The sequence below is a fragment of the Anas acuta genome, chromosome 3 (genome assembly GCF_963932015.1).
Source record: "Anas acuta chromosome 3, bAnaAcu1.1, whole genome shotgun sequence".
NCBI lineage: Eukaryota > Metazoa > Chordata > Aves > Anseriformes > Anatidae > Anas > Anas acuta.
The window spans coordinates 31,919,845-31,942,225 of NC_088981.1; the positions used below are offsets into that span (position 1 = coordinate 31,919,845).

The 22,381-nt window shown below is 41.8% G+C and overlaps 1 protein-coding gene across 8 annotated transcripts in view; it reads left to right on the top strand.

The window, feature by feature from the left end:
• Window positions 1–525: 525 nt before the first annotated feature.
• Window positions 526–22,381, top strand: part of BIRC6 (baculoviral IAP repeat containing 6) — a 172,629-nt gene continuing 150,773 nt past the window's right edge. For all 8 annotated transcript variants that reach the window (XM_068676459.1, XM_068676462.1, XM_068676461.1 and 5 more), the window contains exons 1-7: window positions 526–967; window positions 13,929–14,110; window positions 16,889–17,026; window positions 17,431–17,624; window positions 19,535–19,646; window positions 20,918–21,000; window positions 22,149–22,371. In XM_068676459.1, the coding sequence (XP_068532560.1) occupies window positions 667–967; window positions 13,929–14,110; window positions 16,889–17,026; window positions 17,431–17,624; window positions 19,535–19,646; window positions 20,918–21,000; window positions 22,149–22,371 (1,233 nt within the window). In that variant the 5' untranslated portion in view covers window positions 526–666. The remainder of the gene's footprint in view (window positions 968–13,928; window positions 14,111–16,888; window positions 17,027–17,430; window positions 17,625–19,534; window positions 19,647–20,917; window positions 21,001–22,148; window positions 22,372–22,381) is intronic.

A 22,381-nucleotide genomic window follows, 5' to 3' on the forward strand; every position in this document is an offset into this window, starting at 1 on the left:
CTTTGAACTTTGTCTTTAATGCTTCTCTTGGAGTAGTGAGGCAACGTAGAGCTTAGGGATATGGTTTAGTGGGGACTGTTAGCGTTAGGTCAGAGGTTGGACTCGATGATCTTGAGGTCTCTTCCAGCCTAGAAATCCTGTGATTCTGTGTAATGCTTCAGTGCTCCTTGGCTGTCAGAGCAGCGTGGAGGAGCTCAGCCCCACAGGGAGCTGTGCTTTTGGGGGGGTTTCTTACAGTTTATTTGAACAGACACTTCCTTAATGTATTTTCAGGAGGATGAAGCCTCTGCTAATTGGGGTCCTTTTAATAAACCCCCCAATGTGTAGGGACCCCATTAGCGCTGGATCCCCTCCATGCCTGGGGCCAGCAGCTCCCTGCGCTGCCGGAGCCTCCCCCTCCCCTCCCCCCGCGCATGCGCAGCTCCCCGCTGCCCCCTCCCCTCCCCTCAGCCGCTCTCCCCCCCCTTTCCCCTCCCCACCCGGGGCCCGGCGCTCCGTTCCGCATCCGGCGCGCTTGCGTCACTTCCCGCGCACGCTGGCGCTCTCCCTCTCCCCGTCTCCCCGGCCCCGGCTGCTGACTGGCGGCGGCGGCGGCGGCGGCGGCCGGGCCTGGCAGCGAGCGTTGCCCCCGGGCCTCCTCTCCTCAGGGCGGCGGCGGCCCGCGACATGGCGGCGGCCTCCTGCTCCTCCGCGCCGGCTCCCCCAGCCGGGCCCGGCCCCGGTCCCGGCTCCGGCTCCGGCTCGGGGCCGGCCCCGGCGTCGTCGTCGTCGTTGTCGTCGTCGTCCGGGCCGGGCCCGTGCGAGTGGCTGCTGCTGCGGGACGGCTGCCTGCGCTGCGACGCCGAGGGGCTGCGCAGCCTGTGCTACCACCCGGCCCTCAACGCCATCCTGGCCGTCACGGCGCGCGGCGCCATCAAAGTCATCGACGGCACCTCCGGGGCCACGCTGCAGGCGTCGGCGCTCAACGGTGAGCGGGGGGCGAGGGGTGAGGGGGGGGTGGGGGGGGCGGTGCCGTCCTGTGTGGGTGCCACAGGTGGTCCCGCTCGCCAGAGGGGCCTTCCAGATCTGTCCCTGATCCCCTCACCTCTTGTGGCACTGAATTTTTTAAGAGCAGAATCCATCCCAAAGTTACATACCTATTCGTCTTAAATATACCTTTGTGCTGCTCCTCAGGCTGCCACATATCTCGCCTGCCTTTCATGCTAGTAGCACTCCCTCAGGTGTTACGGTAAGCAGGCAGGCTCTGTGGAAGCTAGACCCCAGCATCTCTGTAGCTGTGAATCCGTGTTCTTGGTCACCCATTCCTCTTTGTACCCTATTTACAGTCTAGGTCCATAGGAAAAGATCCACGTGTGATTGACACAGCTTTTTCCCCCCCGCAGTTCATTAATGGGTCTTAAGCTGTGGTAGTTGTCAAAATATTGTGGGGTTTTCTTCTGGTATGTTGTGAGACCAGTCCTTGGAACAGAAAGATTTGCTCTGTACTGCTTGTGTGTTTACGCGTTTAGGCTCTCCTTGGAGTTGTATAGATGAGTGTAACTAAGAGGATCGGGCTTTGCTGAGGGATGTCAGGGAAGGATTGATGGTTGTCACCTGCGCGGGGCACAGAAATGCCAGGAATGGTGCAGAGATGACAGGGTCCAGGTACTGCAGGTACTTCTGCTTTAAGAACCAGCAACTGTTCTGTCAACCTGAAAAGAACAGAACAAAAAAATCTGTCATTTCTTTTCACAATTTAGAGTAGATGTATTTTTAAAAGGTTGGAGAAAAAATAACTTATGGAATTATTGAGTAGCTGTCGACTGCTTTTGGAGCTTGGTTGTAATGAAAATCAGACTCTTGTGTGGTGTTTCCCGCTTTCTTCGGAATTCAAATCGCTCTGCTTTTAAAATTCTGTTTTTTGTGTTTTTTTTTTTTTTTTTTTTTTGTGTGTGTGGTTTTTTTTTCCTCTATCTTGCTTTCTCCTAAAGCGCTTTTATTGTTATTAGTAACTTAATTTCTCTATTTTTTTTTCAAACTATTGCCAGAATTTGAGAATTGATTCTGAGCTCTGGAAGAAGAGCGCATAAATTTGGGGGCTTAATTTGTAATTGGTTGGCTGCGTAGGAAATGTTTAATTCACAGGGGCAGAAGAAGGAGTGAACTTTAAATCAGTCAGAGCTTTTTTTTTTTTTTTTTTTTTTTTCCATTTTACTGTGATAAAAGCCTTGCAAGGGATTTGATTTAGTATTCAAAACGCTAATGGTAATTCTTCTCTGAATAGTAACTATTTAAAAATAACTTCCTGCTCTGCTTCTGTTACGCACACTCCCCCTGTATACCTCCCTTACTGTCAGTCTTCCCTGTGACAGTCAGAGCGACTGCAAGAGGAGGATCCTACTCCTCCTCACACCAAACAGAATTGCTTGCAAGCTACCCAAATTTTTTCTGCTCCCGGGTGACTGATGGTTATGTTAATGGAAAAAAATTGATAACCTCGGTTTAGCTTGAAGAAACTTGAAGCGAACATCCTTACAGGTTCAGACTGGCGTGACTGTCAGAAGTCAGGTGCATCTCAGCAGTCGGTCCCCGAGGCTGTTATTGACTGCGTTCATTCCTGTTCTCTCCCTCTTCAGCCCTTCTCTGGGAAGAGGAGGAAAAGGGAATTCAGCTGTTCTCAGATGTCCGCGTGCTCTGTACAGCACAAACTCTTTTCATGTAGGGTAGCAGCAGTTGAATACTCAGACCTGTAGACTGGCTCTGTCCCCGTTCCCTCCACTGACATAAATGACAGGTCAAAGGATATTGTTGCTACAGGGACTTCTGGTGCTGCAACTAAAAATAGAGTCCCTAGGAATTAAAGCTGCCGCTCTTGGGAGACTGCTGCCCTCCTTGGTAACTGGGGCTTTTGCCCTGCCAAAAGTTTTCTGGTGGACAGAAAGGCTGTTGCTCATTACCTAAGGGAAAAAAAATAATAAAATATATAACCGTAGCAGCTTCTCCGTCTAGAAAGTGGAGGAAGAAAAAGGATCCCCTATTGTGGGGAAGGGAAGAATAAAATAAAAGACCACCAAATCCTGGTGTTGCTTTCATCTGCAGTTGCAGTTCGTGGCACCTATATTACTATGGTTAGCTTTGAGCTCCTTCTTAGTGAAAAGACTGGACCTGTGGAGTACTCAGTCTGGTGGAGCAGCGGAGCCTGCCTTCATTAGGATGTAAATGCTGATTGCTTTCTTCAGCGTGTTAAAGAACAAGACAAAAGACTGAGAGGCAGCAGGCAGTTCGGTTATAGATCGGGTCTTCCCCATGCTTCCGAAGATCCAGCTGTAGCCTCTGGCCTTTGTGTGTCAGTTTCTGGTGTTAACATCATTGGTCTGATGTATCGGATGAGCCAGAGGTTGTTCTTCTGTGCCCAAGCTGTAGGAATTCAGTGAGGACTATTCATGCTTTTTGTTCCTCTCCCATACTTTTATGTGATACAACTCTGAGTCGTCTTCAGATCTGCCTACTGAGCGTGTGATCATCTTTCACTATTTCAGTCCGTTCCCTGGGTGGACATTGCAGGTGCGTTCAAGAGCACCAGGTCATTGCTTGGAGCAGCTCAGAGTTTGAGAGTGAATAAGAGCTAAGGGGAAAATCGGGTGATCCTGTAACATCAATCTTTGTCTTACCTGGCTGTGAGGTTGTTCTTTCTGTTCTGCCAAAGCCGTTACGTGATGGCTGGCACATGGTGCTCCTCAGAGAGACCGGCTGGGAAATGCAAGGACAGTTCCCATGATTACTGGATGTTACGCAGTTCTGTGTTTGTTGGTAGTGGTCACTCAGGACTAACAGGAAGCTGTCCTGCGTGTCTGTCAGGCTCTTTATTCCCTCTTAGGGATTCAAGTATTTGTGTGCTTCCAGTTTCGAGTTGAACACTTGCACCCAAAGAGCACGAAGGGTCCAAATGTCAGTCTCTAGACAGCGCTCTAAGGAAGAGCCTTCTCCTCTGCCTCAAAGAACAAACCAAAACAGACAAAAAGAACAACAAAAGCAAAGCAAACTTCAGTCATCTCAGGTGACTCTCGGTGTGTCCAAACAGATGTTTGGTGGATCAGATCCTTTTATTTACAAATCAAGGAAGAAAACTGCTTGAACTGGGGGAGTGCTGTGATTCCCAGGGAAGCTTGACCAGGAACCCGTTAAGGAACTGGAATGTACTGGCTGATGGGCAGTCCCCATCTTGAAGGTTTCTGTAGGATTTTTTGAGATGAATTTGTCATAGTAATGGCTTCAGAGCCTTGTTTGCTAACATGCATAGTGTTTCATGGCTCAAGTCTTCTAAATTACTCCAGAGTCCCTAAAAGTGATCAAAATATGGACTTCTGAATCCAAGTGCTTCATACAGGGCAGAATCTGGTCAGTGCATATACATAACAGTTCCAGCAGGGGAAGGAGAGGCTGCGTTATCACCAGAAGTCCCTTAGCCACCGGTCCTCCTACAGAAGAGCTGAGAAGGAAATAGATCCCAGCCCAGGAGAGTCATCTGTGGCAGCAAGCTGGGGAGTGCTGCTTGTCCTCAGCTGCGTTACTCTGAAGTATGGAGCTTTGGCAATCCCTCTGGGGATATCCTGTCCTGTTTCTTTTTGTTTCGTTTCCATGTGGTACAAGAGGCAAAACAAGAAAAGAATCTCCTTTGGAGTGCAGACCCAGTACAGCTCGGAAATCACAGAGGGAGCGTGCGCTTTGTGTAATCTCTTGGAAGAACCTGTTGGGATACTCTGCCATCCCCTTCTAGGCTTGAAGGAGTTGCAGGCAGCAGCACTTCCAGCGGTTCCAAGCTCACCACAGTACCACTGCTCATGTTGCCTAGGGATCTGCTGCAGCCCACCTTGCTTTTGAGTGTGCTTGGACGTGGCTGACAACACTCATCTGGGAAAAACGTTTCTCAAAGAGGTCATTCCATTGATGTATGTGATCCTAAGGTTATTCATGGAGGGTCTTAAGCACTAGAAAAAGCAGGATAGGAGATCTGTTGGATTTGAGTTGTGTTTAATACCAAAAATGACTGTAGACCACCACGTGCTCCATTCGTTTGCTAGCTTAATCAGGGGACGTCACACTTGACACTCACCTTGCAAGACTATCAAGATGCTGTCAGCTGGTACTTCCAGCTCTGTGGGAGCACATCTGGATTGTCTTCTGCAAAAGCTAACATAAAATAAAAATAGAGATCTCTTTGCGTGTCTTTAAAGGAGTTTTTGCATTGTGATATTTATTGCAGGGATCCAGAAGTAACAACAAACAGTGATGCAGGCGTATGCAATGTTGCCAGACAAGAGAGCAAAACTTGCCGGATTATTCATATCTGGCTGATGGATTCGTGGCTGTCATCACAACAGTAGCACTGTATGAGTAAAGGTTTCAGATTGCTTAAAGTCAGAAAATCAAAAATTTCCTAGACCTGGGCAAATGGACTCTAAAAAAGGTCTTCTGCAGGCAGGAAGATGTGTCTTGAAATACTTCTAGCTGACCTGAAGAGGAGATACTGTGCTCTGTGCCTGGGATTTGAACTTTGCCTTCCTGCTGTGTTCCATCTCAGGTAGTTGAGGTATTTCTGGTTGGTGTGAGAAGTCCCGAGGTTTTCAACCTCAGTACCAGTTGTGGTCCATCTTTGGTCAGGGCAGCTTTTAATATGGTTATGTGACAAACCCCACAGCCCAGCTCCCAGTCATGTCGCACACCAGATTATGCAAAACGGAGAAGAAACCTGGCAGAAGTACGTTCTGGCAGAGAGAGCTGATCAGTTCAAGTCCAGAACGTTATAAAAGCAAGCAGATAAACCTCTGTTGGACCTCAAGTAAGGGCAGCATGAAGAAGGTTTTTGCTTTGGATTGCTCATCTTAGAAAGCTTATCTTTTGGTCTTTTGGATGCCGAGGTGCTCAATGGTCTGGATCTGATAGACCCTCCTCTGCTATCACTGGTCCTGCCTAGCAGCTGACTGGCTCAGAAGGACGCCTTTCTGAGCCCTTGCTAATACAGCTTCTAACAGTATTTTTATGGTTCCTGTTGTGTTGGTGGCCATAACTGAAGTGATATGAAACATCAAGGATTTTGGAACACAGAGTATAAGAAAAGTGTGTCCTAGACTGTAGATTCAGTCTTTGTTTCTGCTGATCTTTTAACAATGATTGTGTCTGGTTTTGGTGTGTGGCGTTGACCTGTTAGTGCAGGTTTTCTTGCCAAGTTACTTTCAAATCAGGAAACAAAGCTGTCTACCCTCACTGTTATGGGGATTCTTTAATTCTCTCTGAACAGTATGACGTCCTTCAGAAATGCTTCTTCAGGATGTCTTGGAAATGGAAATAAGGTTTACAACTCCGGGACAACCTTTGAGCGTATGATGCTGTGCCCGGGCGTGTTAGGAGATAGCTCGTTGCGTGTCGTCTGTTCCCCTGGGATCCGTAGCTGTTCACCGGTTCTGTATTTTTAAATAAAAAATGTACATGTGGATCAGCTCACTTTCCTGATGGGGCTTAAGTGATGCCCCAGGATTGCTTTCTGCCGATAGAAAGCTGTGCTGTAAATAGTTAATGCTCCCTTAATTGCAGCGACTGCATGCCAGCACCAGATGAGCGCCTTGCACTAAGTGGACGCTTGCAGAAAGGGCGGTCACTGCCCTCTGCTCTTCCTTTTGTGCTGTGCTTATGGATACCAACACCTGCAGCTTCTTTTGGGTTCTGTGGGGTCAGATGTTGGGTTTGGTATTGGCCTGATGCCTTTGCTGTGGGAAGGCTGTGAGGATTTGGTAAGGCCCCGGTGCACACCACTAGGCAAAAAGCAGACGGGAAGTCTGGTGTAAGCAAAACATTGTTTGAAGATTTGCATGTATGTCAGGGGAGAGAGCGCTGCGCTGATAAGGATGATGCACGAGAAGGGGGAAAAAGGCCAGCCTTTGTTTTACTGCCCAGCTTAAAAGTGTAAAAATATGGAAATAACAACTTGCCTGTCACATAATTATAAAAATCATTATGTTTAAGTGTCTTGGGGTATCTGCTAAGGCTGTTCAGCGAGTATTTTACTGATATTTTTTGTGTTATATGGAGGAGGAGGGAATTTGCATGTCAGTTAAGTGGTCTTGAAGGTTAGCATCATTCATGGAAACGTGTGTCCCGCCCCCAGTGCAGGTTAGTGAAGGCTTGCACAGCGTGCTGCCGGCCAGGCAGTGCTTCGGCCTGCTCTACGGTTGGTGGAGGGAGAGCTCTTCGGTCCGCTGCACTTCCCTGACCTGAGTGAAGCAACCAAAATCCTGGCTGAGCATTTGGCAGCTGTAGAAGAAGAGTTTGATAAACTGTTCACTGGGCAACAGGCTATAGAGACTGGCAGGAAAAACTACTTCAAGAAAGTAAGGGTGTTGTGGAGAAATGTTGTGGCAGATTCAATTGACCTCCCTTCTACTGGATCCTACATCCAGGCTGAGTTGTAAATGATGGCACACGGCACTGCTAGATAGACTTTCTTTTAATAGTGGATTTTTTTCTGTTTTCTATAGCTTTTGTAAGCCAGAATTAACACATAATTGTAGGTTTCCTCTCCAGGTAATAACACAGGAGAAGGCCGTACCCTGAACTTTTGGAGGAATTTGCATCCCATTGAGGCAGCATGGCAAGCCCAGGCTTCCAAGGTTTAAGTTAACCTTTGGGAATGCCCCCTTATAGTGACACTGAAGTTCAACCATGTTCAGATATCCTTATGCTGTGTGTAGTTGTCTTAAATGTACAAGTTCCTTCATTTTTGCCAGTTCTTATGTAGCATTTGAAAATTCATCCTAAAGAATACTTCCACTTGTAAATATAGCTTAAACACTAATGGATCTAGCCTGCTCTACTTCAGCTTTCTTATATGGAAGCAATTATCAGGGGAAGAAAAACTCCTGTGAGAATGCATTTAATTAATTTGAAGTCCTCATAAGAATTCAGCGGAGCCGGAGCCTGGTGTTCTGGGCTCTGAACTGACTCATAATGACAGAATGAGATCTTGCACTTGTGCTAGAAATATGAAATACCAGCTAAATGCTCAGCAGTGATCATGTAAGCAATTACTGGAGAAGTCAAAAAAAAACGGTCTGAGAATATAAGCGCATCTCCGTGCTGTCACATGTGCAATTTTGATTATTTCCACTCAAAAGGAGTCTAAAGAAGTACAAATGTAAGGCATGCAGTGGGTTACCTGTGCAAGACAACCCAACAGACCATGAATATTCAACCCAAAAAACGTGATGGAGAGTTGGAGGTGGGAAGGTAAGAGTGTGAGAGAGGTTTGCAAAGTTCTGGGTTTGTGGAAAATGTAAATTTGGATTGAACTGTCTCTTCCAGCATGGTCTGGAGGGCATCAAAAGAAATGATCAGGTGCCCAATTTAAACCAATTGCTAGAAACGGTACCACATGCAACTCTTGGCTACAGACGATTGTGGATGCTAGATGTTTAGGTGGAATCACAGCAGCATTAGACAAAGAACGTGTTGTACACGTACCTTTTCTTAAATTATTTACTAAACATTTCATTTAGAGCACTGTCTTGGATAAAATGTGCATCCTTCCTCCGACTCAGTTTGGTTACTCCTGTGTACAGTTGTCTTTCTGCATGTGGCTTCAAAATCGTTGAGCAGAGCTACTGATGTTTGCTCCTTAACTCCTATCCCTTGTGTGGTGAGTTTAGACCCGTAAGACCTTGCACTTGTCCTTGTTGAAGTTCACAAGATTGCTGTCAAGCCATTTCCTTGGCTCTTTGATGTCCGTTTAAATGGCAGCCCTGCCCTTTAATGCCTCAGCTGCCCTTGTTTCCCTCCCATTTGGGGTCACCACAGTCGAGCTGAAGGTGCCTTCTGATCCATCGTCCAGGTCACTGATGGAGATAGCAAGCCCTGTCAACCTTTGAATGCCACCATAGCTGTCTGCCAGCTTGGTGTTGAATCATTAACTCCCAGCTTCAGGCCTGGGAGTTCAGGCAGTCCTCCAGCTTGGTGTTTCGGAAGCTCTTTACAATTTGGGACTTGGACAAAGAAAGGGGGAAAAAACAGCTAGACCTGTTCCTGCCAAACAGACCTGGAGTTTTAAAAGTGCCATAACCAGAGTGTTTTCTCCCGTTAGAGACTGCAGGGTACGTAATGGGTGAACTCAGCTCCTCTGGCCATTTTAGTGACAGAAAGAGGAACTGGTGGTAAACATTTCAGCTGGCAACGGTTTTGTTGTGAAATGCTGTGATGGGAACCGCTCTAGAAGAATGGGGACTTCCTGGTGCTGACCTGCAGAGCGATCTTTGCCTGTCTTTGGGTCCGTGTGGATGCCCTGTAACCTGCCTGAAATTTCCCAGATAGATCTTTCCTGAAAATCATAGTTCTTATTTGGAGAAAAACTGTGAAAAAGACACCGTCTTTTTTTGTTTGTGATCTGGAAGCTTTTAAGAGTTAATGGTAACTTTTGTTATGAATTCCTTGATCGGACATGTCTGGTTAATATTCCTGTGACAGCCTCCCATGTTTTGGGCCAGGTCACACACCTTCCTACACCCCTTTAACAAGAAGTATTAAACCCAGCTCTCATACAGTGAAACCGATACTGAAACGATCCTGTCCTGCTTGTAGCTAAAGGAAAAGATAAACTGCAAGTCACGTGCCTTGTTCTTGATTAATGAAATCCAATTTTGGCACATGCTGGAGTTGCAAATAAAGTGCAGGCACTTGGCAATGCTGAGCTGGGTGTTTCTGCCTCTTTTAGCATTCCTACTGCTAGAGATCAATTTTAGTGATTTTTTCCTGTTTCAGCTCTAAATGTGGTTTTGGTTTGTTCCTTCATTTTGGACTGCTATTCCCAGTGATGTGGCAGATAGAGGTGTAAGTATGTAGTGGGATTTAAAAGAGAAAACGTTACTCACGTAGGAAACAAGCAGGTTTAGGCATGTCCAGTTCATTCATCTAAAATGGCAACTTCAGCTTGTTTTCATCCAAGAGATTCCTTTCCACCCTTATCCTTCAATTTGGGGAGTTTTTCTTTGGGGAAAGAAGGGGTGCACGGCGTGTCTCCAAGGTGGCAGCAGAGTGCTTTGCTGAGGTGACGTTTGGTGCAAGTCAGGGGCTGGTGCTGGACCTCGAAGGTACGGAGCGCTGCTGAAGTTTGCACTGAAGGTGCAGGAGGAATAAGAGAGGATCTACAGCTGCTAAACTCAGTGCTGATGAGCAGTCAGAGCCTGGTTTGTCCTGCCACATCCATCTTCTCGTTACTGAGTTCCCAAATGTTCATAAGTGCTAGGTCTTTGTTTCCTTCTGAGCCACTGATGTAGAGCACTTCAGAGACAAACTTGTTTTTTTTGTGTTTTTGTTTTTTAAACCAGACCATTTCCGTGGTTTGTCTTTTGTCCTCTTTCGTGTGCAATGTTACTCCTTGCACCTAATCCCTGCTTGTGATTTTATGTAGTATTAGTTCACAAGTGTTTTCTGCAGATAAAACACGTTTCTGAGAAAATTAAGACTTGTTTTCTATTTGCATTGTAGAACTTGTGCACCCTGTGGTGTTTTTTGGTTTTTGTTTTTTTTTTTTATGTGAAATAGAGGCAATAGGAAAGGCACCTGCCTAGTAAAAAAAAAAAAATATATATATATATATATATATATATTTCAAGTGATACATACATATTTCTTAATCCTAGGTACGCGTGATAAATGTGTGGACAATAGCTGAGCAGTGTTGTGGCAAGAAGTATATTTGTATCTAAAGGACAGCATAATTTTACTGTCTCTTAACCTGGCGTGTGGAAGGAGAATTTCACACAGCCTATGCCCATGAGTGATAATATCTCCTAAACGTAAAGCTTTACACCTACACTTGACAATAAGAAGGGGAAGATAAAGTTTTGGTTTTAATTCTTATAGTAAATTTTAAGGACTTCTGCAGTTGTACCATTCTCTTCGCTTGAGCTTTTGGATTCTCTTCCTTTAAACAGCTTGAGATGTTGAAATCTAATGATGCAAAGTTAAAAGGACAGGCAAAGCTTTTGAACTCCAAACCTTTATGTGCTTTGATTCCCATGGCTGCAGTATTTTGAAGTGGGTGCTGGGATCTTGTTTGGATGTTTTAGTTTAGATTGCAAGAGGAAAAAACAGTATCAGTGCACATGAAGTGTGTTTTGCTGAGCTGATGGGAGTTGTATTTCTCCAAAAATATTACTTGGAGTTCTCAGTCAAAAGGCCTTGCTGCATCCATAGGTAGAAGTGATGGATGTCCCTGTAGGTGGTTGGCCTTGGATCTTGGCATTATGGAAGCCTTGCTATGACACATGCATTTACAGCTCACTTTATAGCTGTAGGTAAGTCCTACTTGGCTGTAACTTATATATTATTTGTGTTTTGTTTATTTTATTTTTTATTTTGTATGCTGTGCATTGGGAGTGTCCTGTCAAGAGATTTACTAACTGCTATATGTTTTAGTGCCATTCCTGGCTAGCAGTCTTCAAGGTGGCTTGACTTTTTTTTTTTTTTTTTTTTTTAATATTGGAAAAGACCACAGGTGTTCCTCTCAACAGTGACCTGCATCTCTTCGTGTTGGTGGCCACGCATGTTCATGTAACAGCCACTTTCTTTTCAGCTGTAGCCTCACTGGGGCTAAAACTCTCTATAAGCAGAGAAACTGCGAGAAGCTTTTTAGTTCTACTCCTTAAAAAGCCAGGCCAAATGGGTGCTTGGTTTGGTTCATCGCGATGCCTGCAGACAAAGGGGCACAACAGAAGCTGCTTAGATCCTTACGTATTCTACAGGCAAGCTGGTTTTCTCTAATAGATTTTTTCATAGGTCAAATTTCTGAGCACAGGAAATTGCTGGTCTCTGTTCTGTACTGTGTGACACACGGAAGGTGGAGGGGAATGTTCCCTTTCTCAAATTCTTCATTTTTGCAATCTGTTGTTTGTTTGCTTTGCTTTCAGCTCCCCAGGTCACTGGCTGTAATGCTGCTGTAGGTGACATACCATAACTTAATGTGCTGTCATGCTCTCACTTCCAGCGTGCTAGCAGCCAGGTTTCCTTAAAGGAACTGACAAAAAGCTTAACAAGTTCTTTGTGATTTGCAGTGGTTTTAATCCTAGACAGATAAGCCAGAGATGTTGAGAGGAACTGCGATCTGCAGAAGGTGTTTCCCTGGGTTTTGGAGCAATGCTCAACACCGATGGCATAATTTCCTTGAAGTTTCTTAGGCTCAGATTAAGGTAGCTTGTTTGGGATTTATGTGCTTCAAATAAAATGCAGCTGGCAACCGTAAGTAACGTTCTAGAGCTAGTTTAGCCAAAATCTTTCTGGCATGTAAATAACCAAAGTATTTGGAAGCCCCACGAGAATCACAGCTGTTGGGACTTGGGCTGTAGTTAGAAGGTTTTGCTTTGTTTCGTAACAGTAAAAATAGTGTCTTGATTAGGCATGTTGTCTACCTCATAATTAATCTTCATTGTCTTGTAAAATTGGGACTGCTCGCACAGAGGGTATTTGTTAGCCAGGTGGTGGTTCACACAGGAGATTTCTTTAACTTCGCTGCAAAAATTGTTTAAGAATAAAACAAATCTAGCCTTAAAAGCCATATGGGACCAGGGCTCCTACAGGCTGCTTAACTCGTACTAATAGGGCACGAACATACTCCTGTGGTTGACAGGAAATCAGAAGTGGCTGTGCTGTTGGCACTGCCCAAAAAGGTGAGCTGCTTTTCTCATCTTCCCTAAAAAGAATAGGAGAGAAGTTAAAGAAAGTGCCCTGTTGTGATCTGGCAAGTTCAAACTTATATTTGAATTTTTGTAGAAACCATTATTTTTCTATAGAAGGACTTATTTCCTTGCCTGCAGCTGTGTTGGAAATTCCTGTGTGAGGAATGCCAGCCTGTTGCCAAAAGGACCCTTTTTTAGAGGTGAGGTAGGACCAACAGCTTCTCCACTATCGAGTGATTCTGGGGCTCTTCAAGTGTTTCTGACTTCTGTAGCAATGCTTACAACTGAGTATACTTCACCCAGACAAAAGCCTATATTTTGTGTCCTATATTTTGAGTATGCGTGAGTCATTGGTTCAGAAAATTTGGTGACGAGGGCAGCTGACATTTAGTCTCGTACTGTTTTTGAGAGAGGATGCTACAAATGCAGTGTGGTCAGATTTATGTTTCCTCCATTCGAGAAGGTTTAATTTCTGTTTATCTGTATCAGTGTGTGGAGATGAAAGAATTTGGGATTGTAGTTGTCTTTATCTGGATGTTATCTACCAAAATTATGTCTTTTTAATTAATTGTAATAAAAACAGCATCTAGCGTCTGAAGAAAGAGGAGAACAGGGGCAGGACTTGATTAACACAAAATTTAAGGAAACTCCTGTTCCTGTGTAACAAGAAGAACTCTACGTTGCCTATCCAGAGGTTTCAGCTTTGCCCTTTGCATGATGTATCTCTGTGCTTTTAACATGCCTACAGCCTGCTCACGTAGCAGCAGCTTACATTTTCAGTGAATTCACACACTTTGCTTTCTACACAGGTCGCGTATTACATAGCGTTAGTTTTACAATCCAGCCAGCCTCAGACACATGACAGCATCGAGTGTTTACACACTTGGGCTCGTGCCCGTTGCCACAGCCTCTGTTTACATCTGCTGACAGCCACCCCCGGCAAACATCTCTGACCTCTCCCTGGCATCGTGTGTGCAGAGCAGAGAAGAAATAAACTACCTTAATGTCTAGAAGAACACATCTGTCTTGTGTCTCTGACGATGTACAGGTGGAGGCAGGGTGAAGCTTTGATGAAAGGTGTCATAGCTAATACGCTCATTTTGATTACCTTGGGAGGCAGAGATTTTACTCGAGTGTTACATTACTTTCCAGAACAAATATTATAGGTCTCTTATAAAAGCTGCTTTCTAATAAGACTTTTTTTTTTTTTTTTTGTCTTTTGCTTTACAGCTAAACCAGGCGGGCGGGTGAAGTGTCAGTATATTTCTGCTGTGGATAAAGTGATCTTTGTGGATGATTACGCAGTAGGATGTAGGAAAGATCTCAATGGCATCTTATTGTTAGACACAGCTCTGCAAACACCTGTTTCAAAACAAGATGACGTGGTTCAGCTTGAATTGCCGGTTACAGAGGTAAGATACAGGAGGAAAAAAGTATGTAAATAACTGTCAATAATACTGAAACCAGATGTTTGTCCTGGAGTTTCTGGTGTGCTATTAACAGCGTGTAATGGTTAAGTTTTTTAGTTATTGGCCATCACAGAGCAATAGCTTCTTGTGGTTATTCCTATCTCAAACAAATGATGCCTTGCCTCATCAGGAGCACGTTATTTCAAACAAAGAACTTCTGTGATCAGACATAAGGACTCATTTCCAGAGTATTGTCAGTGCTTATGTATAGTATATGCTCTTCTAAAAGTTGGTCTGGGCTGCTAGCATTCTTCGTCTTTTTTTATTGTTTTTTGTACAGGCTTTCATGGAGAAAATGTCAATTATGAAAGCAGTTAATATGACGTTGCCACATGTGAAGAGCTAATGTTGGAATTTAATTTCTCTAATTAGGTCAGTTGGCCTGATTTGGGGCAAAAAAAGAAAAGGAAAGAAAAAAAAACACACTTTTTTTCCCCCTGCAAAATGTTTCTTTCTTTCATCTTTGGACCCCTACAGTTGCAGTAACATTGTTTGCGATTCTACCTGGTTTGAGACAATATAACCCACGATGTAGTATCACTGTAAGGGAATCAAATGGATACATATTCCCTTAGGTGTATTGCTCAGGTTTGTTGCTTGGTTTACCTTGGCTAGTGAAGTGTTTATTAGGTGAGGTCGTATGTACATCAATATTATGTTGCCTAATACAAGATAGCTGACAAGGTCTTTGGTGATGAGAAAAGTAGCTTTCATCTGTGGAATAGAGAAGGGATGTAGGTCTGTGCAACAATTCAAATTCTAAGCGAGATGAATTCTTTCTTTGGGAAGAGCATAGAGCATCTGCCAATGCTAATATTTAGACTAGTACATACAGTCCAAAAATACAGTCAAAAAAAAAAAAAAAAAAAAGAAAAAGAGAACCAAGAAAAAAAACCTGGACTACTGGATCCGGATTCTGAATCTTTAAAGCACTTTGTGAAAAGCACAATTTCCAATTTGGGATGGGATAAATTTATACTGAATGATGCACTACCAACAAAACCTTAGCTTGAGCAATGATTTCAGACATTTTTGTGCTCTTGGAGTATTGAATAATAGGTGCTTAGTAGGAGTAACAGCAATAACCTGTTACTTCACAGAGGTTTCTGCAGAGACCTTTTCAGGTTCCTTACATTTGCTGCCACTGGCATCAATTTTAGACCCTTTGTGGTTACCTATGAAATCTTGGTGTGTGTGGCTAAATAGGAAGAAGGTGATAGGTCAGCATTTCCTTTCTAAGTTTTGCTGTCGTTGGTTTGTAGCTTCACCTTTTAACACCAACTGTTTGTGTCAGTTTTAGCTAAAGATTCTTTTGGTTTTAAAGAAAAATTTGCAGGCCCTTATTTCAGGGTTAAGATAGTAGCATTTCTCTGTAAAGGTCCTTTCTGTAGAAAGAAATTGGAAAACATTATAATTCGGCAGGGACCGGCTGGGAGAGGTGAGGACCAAATTGGGAAAATGGGAGGAATTTTGTTAGCCATCTTTTAATTGTAAACAAGAGTTACGTGGACTTCAGAAAGTTTTAGTGGATATTAAATATCATTCAAATGCATCAATCCAATTCCTTCATCACAGGAAGATTAAGAACCTTTATCCAAGCAAGTGTATTTTTTGTTAGTCTGTAGAACTTCTCTGCAAATCTTTGCTCTTTAAGATAGGTCTGCTGGTGATGCAGTGCGTTGTGTGTGCATTTCTAATCGGCGACATTGACAAGCTGTGATATTGCCTTTATGCTGTTTTTACTTCTCCCTAGAACACTGTAAAATTATAAACATTTACAGTTCATCTGTTGATCTTCTATCTTCTGTGAGAGATTTGTGAAGTATGAGTTTGTTGAAATCTGAGGAACAGACACAGGCTTAGCTAGGGGGCTGAGTGGCCTTATTCTGCTCTTCCACCCTGAGCTCCCCAAGCTTGTAAGCAAGCGGCCATTTGGTCATTCTGTTTGGAGCAGTATCTGAGTGTTTTTCGGATGTAGCCTGCTTAACAACAAGTACAGAATGCTCTGTGCTTTTCCCAAAAGGTCTACCTTTAAATCTTACCTGTGGACGTGAAAGTAATGTTCAGTGGGGCAAACCAGAAACACATGCGACATGGAAGAAAAAGAAGTTGTGTAAATGGATGTTTACAGTGTTCTTTTCTAGTTGCGTTAGTTCTGAGTTGTAAAAATTCTCTAGATTTCAAAACCAGCCCATTTCCTTCTGCCCAGTTTTCCAACTTAATTTATTATACTAGCATTGTAAGTAATTTATCTGTAATTTTGCTAGTGTTGTTTTGCTCTCTATCATCTGTTACTTTTCTTTATATATAAAGATACTCAGAAAAATGTCAAAACTTGTGGACTCATTTTTTGTCCCTGAAGGTGAATGAATCATTTTGAATGAAAACCACTGGGTAATACGTGATTTTATTTTGCTTGGCTTTAATATGTGATGTGTTAATTGTTTATGTGACTGACTTGTTTAACATTTGGTAATACAGTACCTGAGGGAACTTGCAATAATTACTGAAATTACTGCAGATATTTATCCATTGGTTGGGCTACAAACTAAAATCTGGAACTGCTTGCTCAACTTTGGGTCTTCTGTGGGATTATGCTGATATAACATAAAACAAACTAGGTGTGCCAAAGTGCATTTCCCAGAATAACGAAACAGTTGTAGTTCTTGTCTGGAGCTATTCAACGTGGGTGCTAACTACTCTTGCACATCTGCATTTTAGGCTCAGCAGCTGTTATCTGCTTGCATAGAAAAAGTAGATGTTTCTAGCACAGAGGGATATGACTTATTCATCACACAACTGAAGGATGGTTTAAAAAATACCTCACATGAAACAGCAGCAAATCATAAAGTTGCGAAGGTGAGAATTTATTTTCCTACTGTCTAGCATGGATTCCCAACTCAAATTTGCTTGCATATCATTAACGAAGCATTCAGAGTGCTTGACTTGGTGTGACGGATTTCTTTTGAAAAGGATGAAATATATTATGTGTTCCTTAGTTCTTCTGAGGGAAATTTTACTTATTCAAAAAGAAACTAGCAGGGTGTAAGCTTAACATTTTAAACACACAAAATTTCCTTGCATCATTATGTCCGTGCTGCTTTTGTATGTCTGTTCTTGTATTACTTAAATTAACTGAAATCATGAAAGAATGCAATACGTGCATTTCTTTTTGCTTTTGACACCTTTGTGAACTATTTGTTGTGTACATGTTAAAATCTTAAAACATATTTACCTGTGCACTTTTTTCCCCCTTAATTTAGTGGGCAACGGTTACGTTCCACCTTCCTCATCATGTTTTGAAGTCTGTCGCCAGTGCCATTGTAAATGAACTCAAGAAGATAAATCAAAATATTGCTGCCTTACCTGTAGCATCCTCTGTGATGGATAGGTTATCTTACCTCTTACCCAGCGCACGACCAGAACTTGGTGTGGGACCTGGTCGATCTGTGGACAGGTACGTTAAGACGAAATAAATGATGAATTTGACCCGTTAGTTGGATCAGGATAAGCTCTGAAATGACCTTATTCCCTGAAAGGGGAAAAAAAAAAAAAAGAATTAGTCCTGCTCTGTACGTTCTTGCTCTTATACATACAGCTAATCAAGTGTTTAATGCAAAATGCACTGTACCTATTACTAAACTTCGAGAAACCTTTGAGTACCAGAAGGCTTATGTTTGGATTCTGACCTCCGTGCCTGTCAGATGAATTCATTTTGTTCTTACTCCCAACATACATGTTCGGAAAGGTGACATATGCAGCCCTACGTTTAGGTCCCCAGGTGGTACTATAACATGTTAATATGTTGTGTTCATCCACGTTTTATTCTTCATAATGTTTGGTTATGGTTGTGTCTGGACAGTATAGTGCACGTGACTAGTTACTTGAGTTACTGGCTGTACTCAAGCTAGTACTATAAACCTTAGGAGGCTGCAATGTTAATGTATTCAGAAACTGCATGGCTTTAAGAGCTGATAGATGCTTCTTCTGAACACAAAGTGCACACGTTTGTCTACCAAAGTTAGAGCATACACACTATGCTACATCATGAAATCAATTCCTTTTCCTTCATGCAGGAAGGAGTTATGCCCTTGCTTTGTGTTTTAGAGGATAAAGTTTAGGAAGTTGTTACCTTTGGGTATAAATGCAACTTCTGAACTCTCTAGTCACCTGCTATGTGTTTGGGATCAGAGAAAATTTACCTCATAGACTGTTGCTTCATCTCTTTCTGATCCAAGTGATAATGTGTAAGTAAGTGAGTAACCTATTATTTTAACCTTCATAAGCTGAGACTAGTTAGAATGCTGATAAATCTTCAAAGTCTATAAATGAATGCCTTCTTGAAAGTTTCTATATAAATACCGTTTAGCAAGTATGTCATTATATGTTACGGTTCAAATAATTAAGAAAAAAATATATGATTGCATCTCTCACCTCCCCTCCCCAAACCTCCAGGTCTACCTGTACCTTGCCATATTGTATTGTTGGTTAGAGCTCTCTGAGGTCAGTTTCTGAAGATGGTATAATGTCAACTTACGACACCCCTTTAGTGGTTGTTAAAAGAATATTTTATTTCCTTGGTGGGAAATGTTTCATATAACCATTCTCTTGCAAAGCAGCAAGAAGCTCTTGACACTGAGGGCAAGAAGCAAGAAGTGAGGCACTTTTCCATTGAACAGTGTTAGTTCTTACAGCCATATGTACCTTTCTGTGCAGGATGGCATCTTATGGGATGATACTGGAGAACTTGAGTCAAGAAAAAATAAAAGATGATAGCTGTTTCTCATGTGCTATTTCAAATGAGAGATATGCACTGAAATTAAACAGGGATGGTGGGGAAAAAATTGTGCTTATTTTCCTTGTAGGCGTTGCATTTACAGAGGATTTCAGATTTTGTGATTTAATAGTTTGTAATTCTCAAATATTACAATATGCAGTGAGTGACAAACATTGGGAAGTTTGTATTGTGTGTATTCAGTCAAGCTTAAAATATCCCACTAGGGTATTTTAAAATATGTATTTTCTTACCTGTTCAATTGATAAACCCAAATTTCTGCAGTAGTCATCATTTAAAAAAACAAACCACTTTATTCCACTTTTATTTATTCCACTTTTAAGGCCTCCAGGTTGTTGTGTACTGCTTTTGGTCTTTTGCTGAGGCACTTTAGGCACCTAAGTGAGAGAACTTGGTAACTTTTCTGTAACTGTTAATGAATATTTTAAATGTAAGTTATTGATAACTACCTGTGTTATTTCTAACAGTTGCTAGAGCATTGAAAATATCTCATAATTAGTTTACTTTGTTGGTTTTTATTTAGTTATTCTGACTGGCAGTTTTGGATAATGTAGTTTTTTTTGCCTTTCTAGGTCTTTGATGTATAGTGAAGCTAACAGAAGGGAGACGTTCACTTCATGGCCTCATGTGGGTTATAGGTGGGCACAGCCAGATCCTATGGCTCAAGCTGGGTTCTATCACCAGGTAAAAGGCTTTGTTATTCATAGTATCTGTTTCCTAAGTGACGGTTTGGGGTGGAAAAAAGTATTTTTTTTTTCCTTAACGGATTTCCATAATAATTCAGAAAGCATAATGAAAAAATGTCATTCAGCTCTTTTTTTCTTACTGTTCCATATTTTCATGCCTTGAGGTTGCTTCTTTCTTGTACACATCACAGAAAACATTGTTCCAAATTAAGCATATAAAATGCTCATAAGGATCAGATAAATCTGAGTTAAACAAAGATGAACTGAGTAGTTACACAGCATCTCTTTTGTTCCTCATGAGATAGTTGAGTAAATATTCTTACTTTTTACAATACGAGTGAAGCAGAAAAAGCAGTAAGCCTGACACCAGATTTTTTTAACTACATTTTCCCAGTGGCACTTGAAGAAAACTATATTGTGACAAACAGCAATCGTAGATCACATTACTAAATTATCGAGCTTACTGAATACTACAGCCTCAACGTTTTACTCCACTACTCTTTTCTATTCTCATTTTTCATTTTCTGAGGTTATTTTCACTGTAAAATACTTATGTATGGTATGGATGTACATAGTGCATGTTGTTTGACATCCATCTTGTCTGCCTTATGTCATTGCAACATTTGATAGGTGCAAATGGATAATGTTTTTCCTAAGTGCTCTTGAAAAGAGCATGTTCAGGAATTAAAATACAGGAAAAAAATGTTAGAATTGTATCTGCATGTTCCCAAGTGTATCTCAGTGACTTGAAAAGTAGTCATGAAAATGCTAAATTTTAAGAGAACGGAAAATTCTATTCTTTTCCTCTGTCACTTCAGCTTGTAACAACCATCTTTGCAGAGGAGTTGATATCGAATGCTTTATATTTCAGCAGATTGAAGGCATAATAGGAAATGTTTTTTCAACTTGTATTTTTACAAGCATGCAAATGTACAGTCAAAATTTTGAAGCTCAGCAGAATTTTTGAACCTTATGAGTTTTCTCCAAAGAAAAAAATGTCTTAGTAGTGAAGCTGTTCACTTATGTTCTCATCTATTTCTGTGTGGCTTTTAATCAGTGGCTTGGGTGTTGTTTCTTGATCTCTTCTATAGAAATGTTGTGTATCAAATTTTTTAATGTGAAATATTTCCACTTCATGTAATTTTTGTCCTTTTATAAATTTGATGTTGTATTTTGCTATGCCACTAGAAGGAGCGGACTTGGTTACCCACTTAGTGTTTTGTGTTATATAGCTGTATGAATTTCAAGTGTTCCTTCTTATTTTTATAGCCTGCTTCATCAGGAGATGACAGAGCTATGTGCTTTACCTGTAGTGTGTGTTTGGTATGCTGGGAGCCTACAGATGAACCTTGGTAAGTTCAATAATATTTGAAGTAAGTAGACAGGTTTATGCTGAAGATGTTAGAAATCTTGGAGGACAAAGGTCTCCATATCTCGATAGAATTTCTGATGAATTTAGGAAGTTGCACTGATGAGAATGACATAGTACAATAAAATATTTTTTGATTAGTCCCATGGAATCATTCTGGAAATCCAAACTTCTGTATGATACTAAAACCCAGAAATTGCAGTTGTTTTTTTTAATTCTGATGTGGTATTTCATTTCAAATTCTTGACAAAAATGGCAACCGACATTCCTTTGCCTGGTTCTAAATCCAGTCTTCTATACAATTGTGAAAAGAACACAAGTATTTAAACTGCAGTGACCATGCAGTACATATTTGCCTTCTACATAAAGTTGCAAGCTCTGTTAAAAGTTGCCTGAATCAGCTAGAATTGTGCATAGTGACAGAAGTGAAGGACCTTATACTGATTTTAAAAGGGTCCTTAATGTAATTTTTGTCATGGCTATTCGGTAATTTATAATCATTATTTCAACACATCAGATTCCTGACTTGCTGGAAACTTTCCTTTTTAACATGTTTCACAGTCGCCATCCTATTAATTTCCTTGTTAATTTCCACACATTTTATAGTGATGTAATTGCTCTTTGTCCTATCTCTGCTTCCTTATATATCAAGGTTAGAAATTTGTTGTGGTTTTTATGCTTCTAGGTCAATGTGTCATTTAGGGCTGTTTTCAATTTCAATTTTTGTGTGGTATAGAAATAAAAATGGGACATTACAGCTTCGTATTAAGGCTACTTATAATATCTCATGGTATTGGAACTCTAATGTATTTTTTTGTTGTTGTTATTCATGCTAATGTGATGAGCTACTGTCTGTAGAAGGTTTTTTTTTAATGTATGATTTTTAGGACTAATTATGGGACACATTCTTCCATCTGAATGTGACTACCCATTAATTGATCAGAGGCTTTCATACAGTTTGCTATTAAGAAATAGCAGGGGAAAACGTTTTAGTGAGTTTCTTATATATTTGAGTACAATACGGTTCAAATGGTTCAGTTACAGGGCTTCAAGGGCTGAGTTTGTATATGATGTATATGCTTTTCAGAGTAAGAAATCAATTTTGATATGTTTTGTTTTTAATATGAAAAGGTCTGAACATGAGAGACATTCCCCGAACTGCCCGTTTGTCAAGGGAGAGCACACTCAGAATGTACCTCTTTCAGTCACGCTGGCAACAAGTCCAGCACAATTTCCCTGCACAGATGGCACTGACAGAATAGCCTGCTTTGGGTCTGGAAGTTGCCCTCATTTTCTAGCTGCTGCAACAAAGCGAGGAAAGATCTGCATATGGGATGTTTCCAAACTTATGAAGGTATACAATA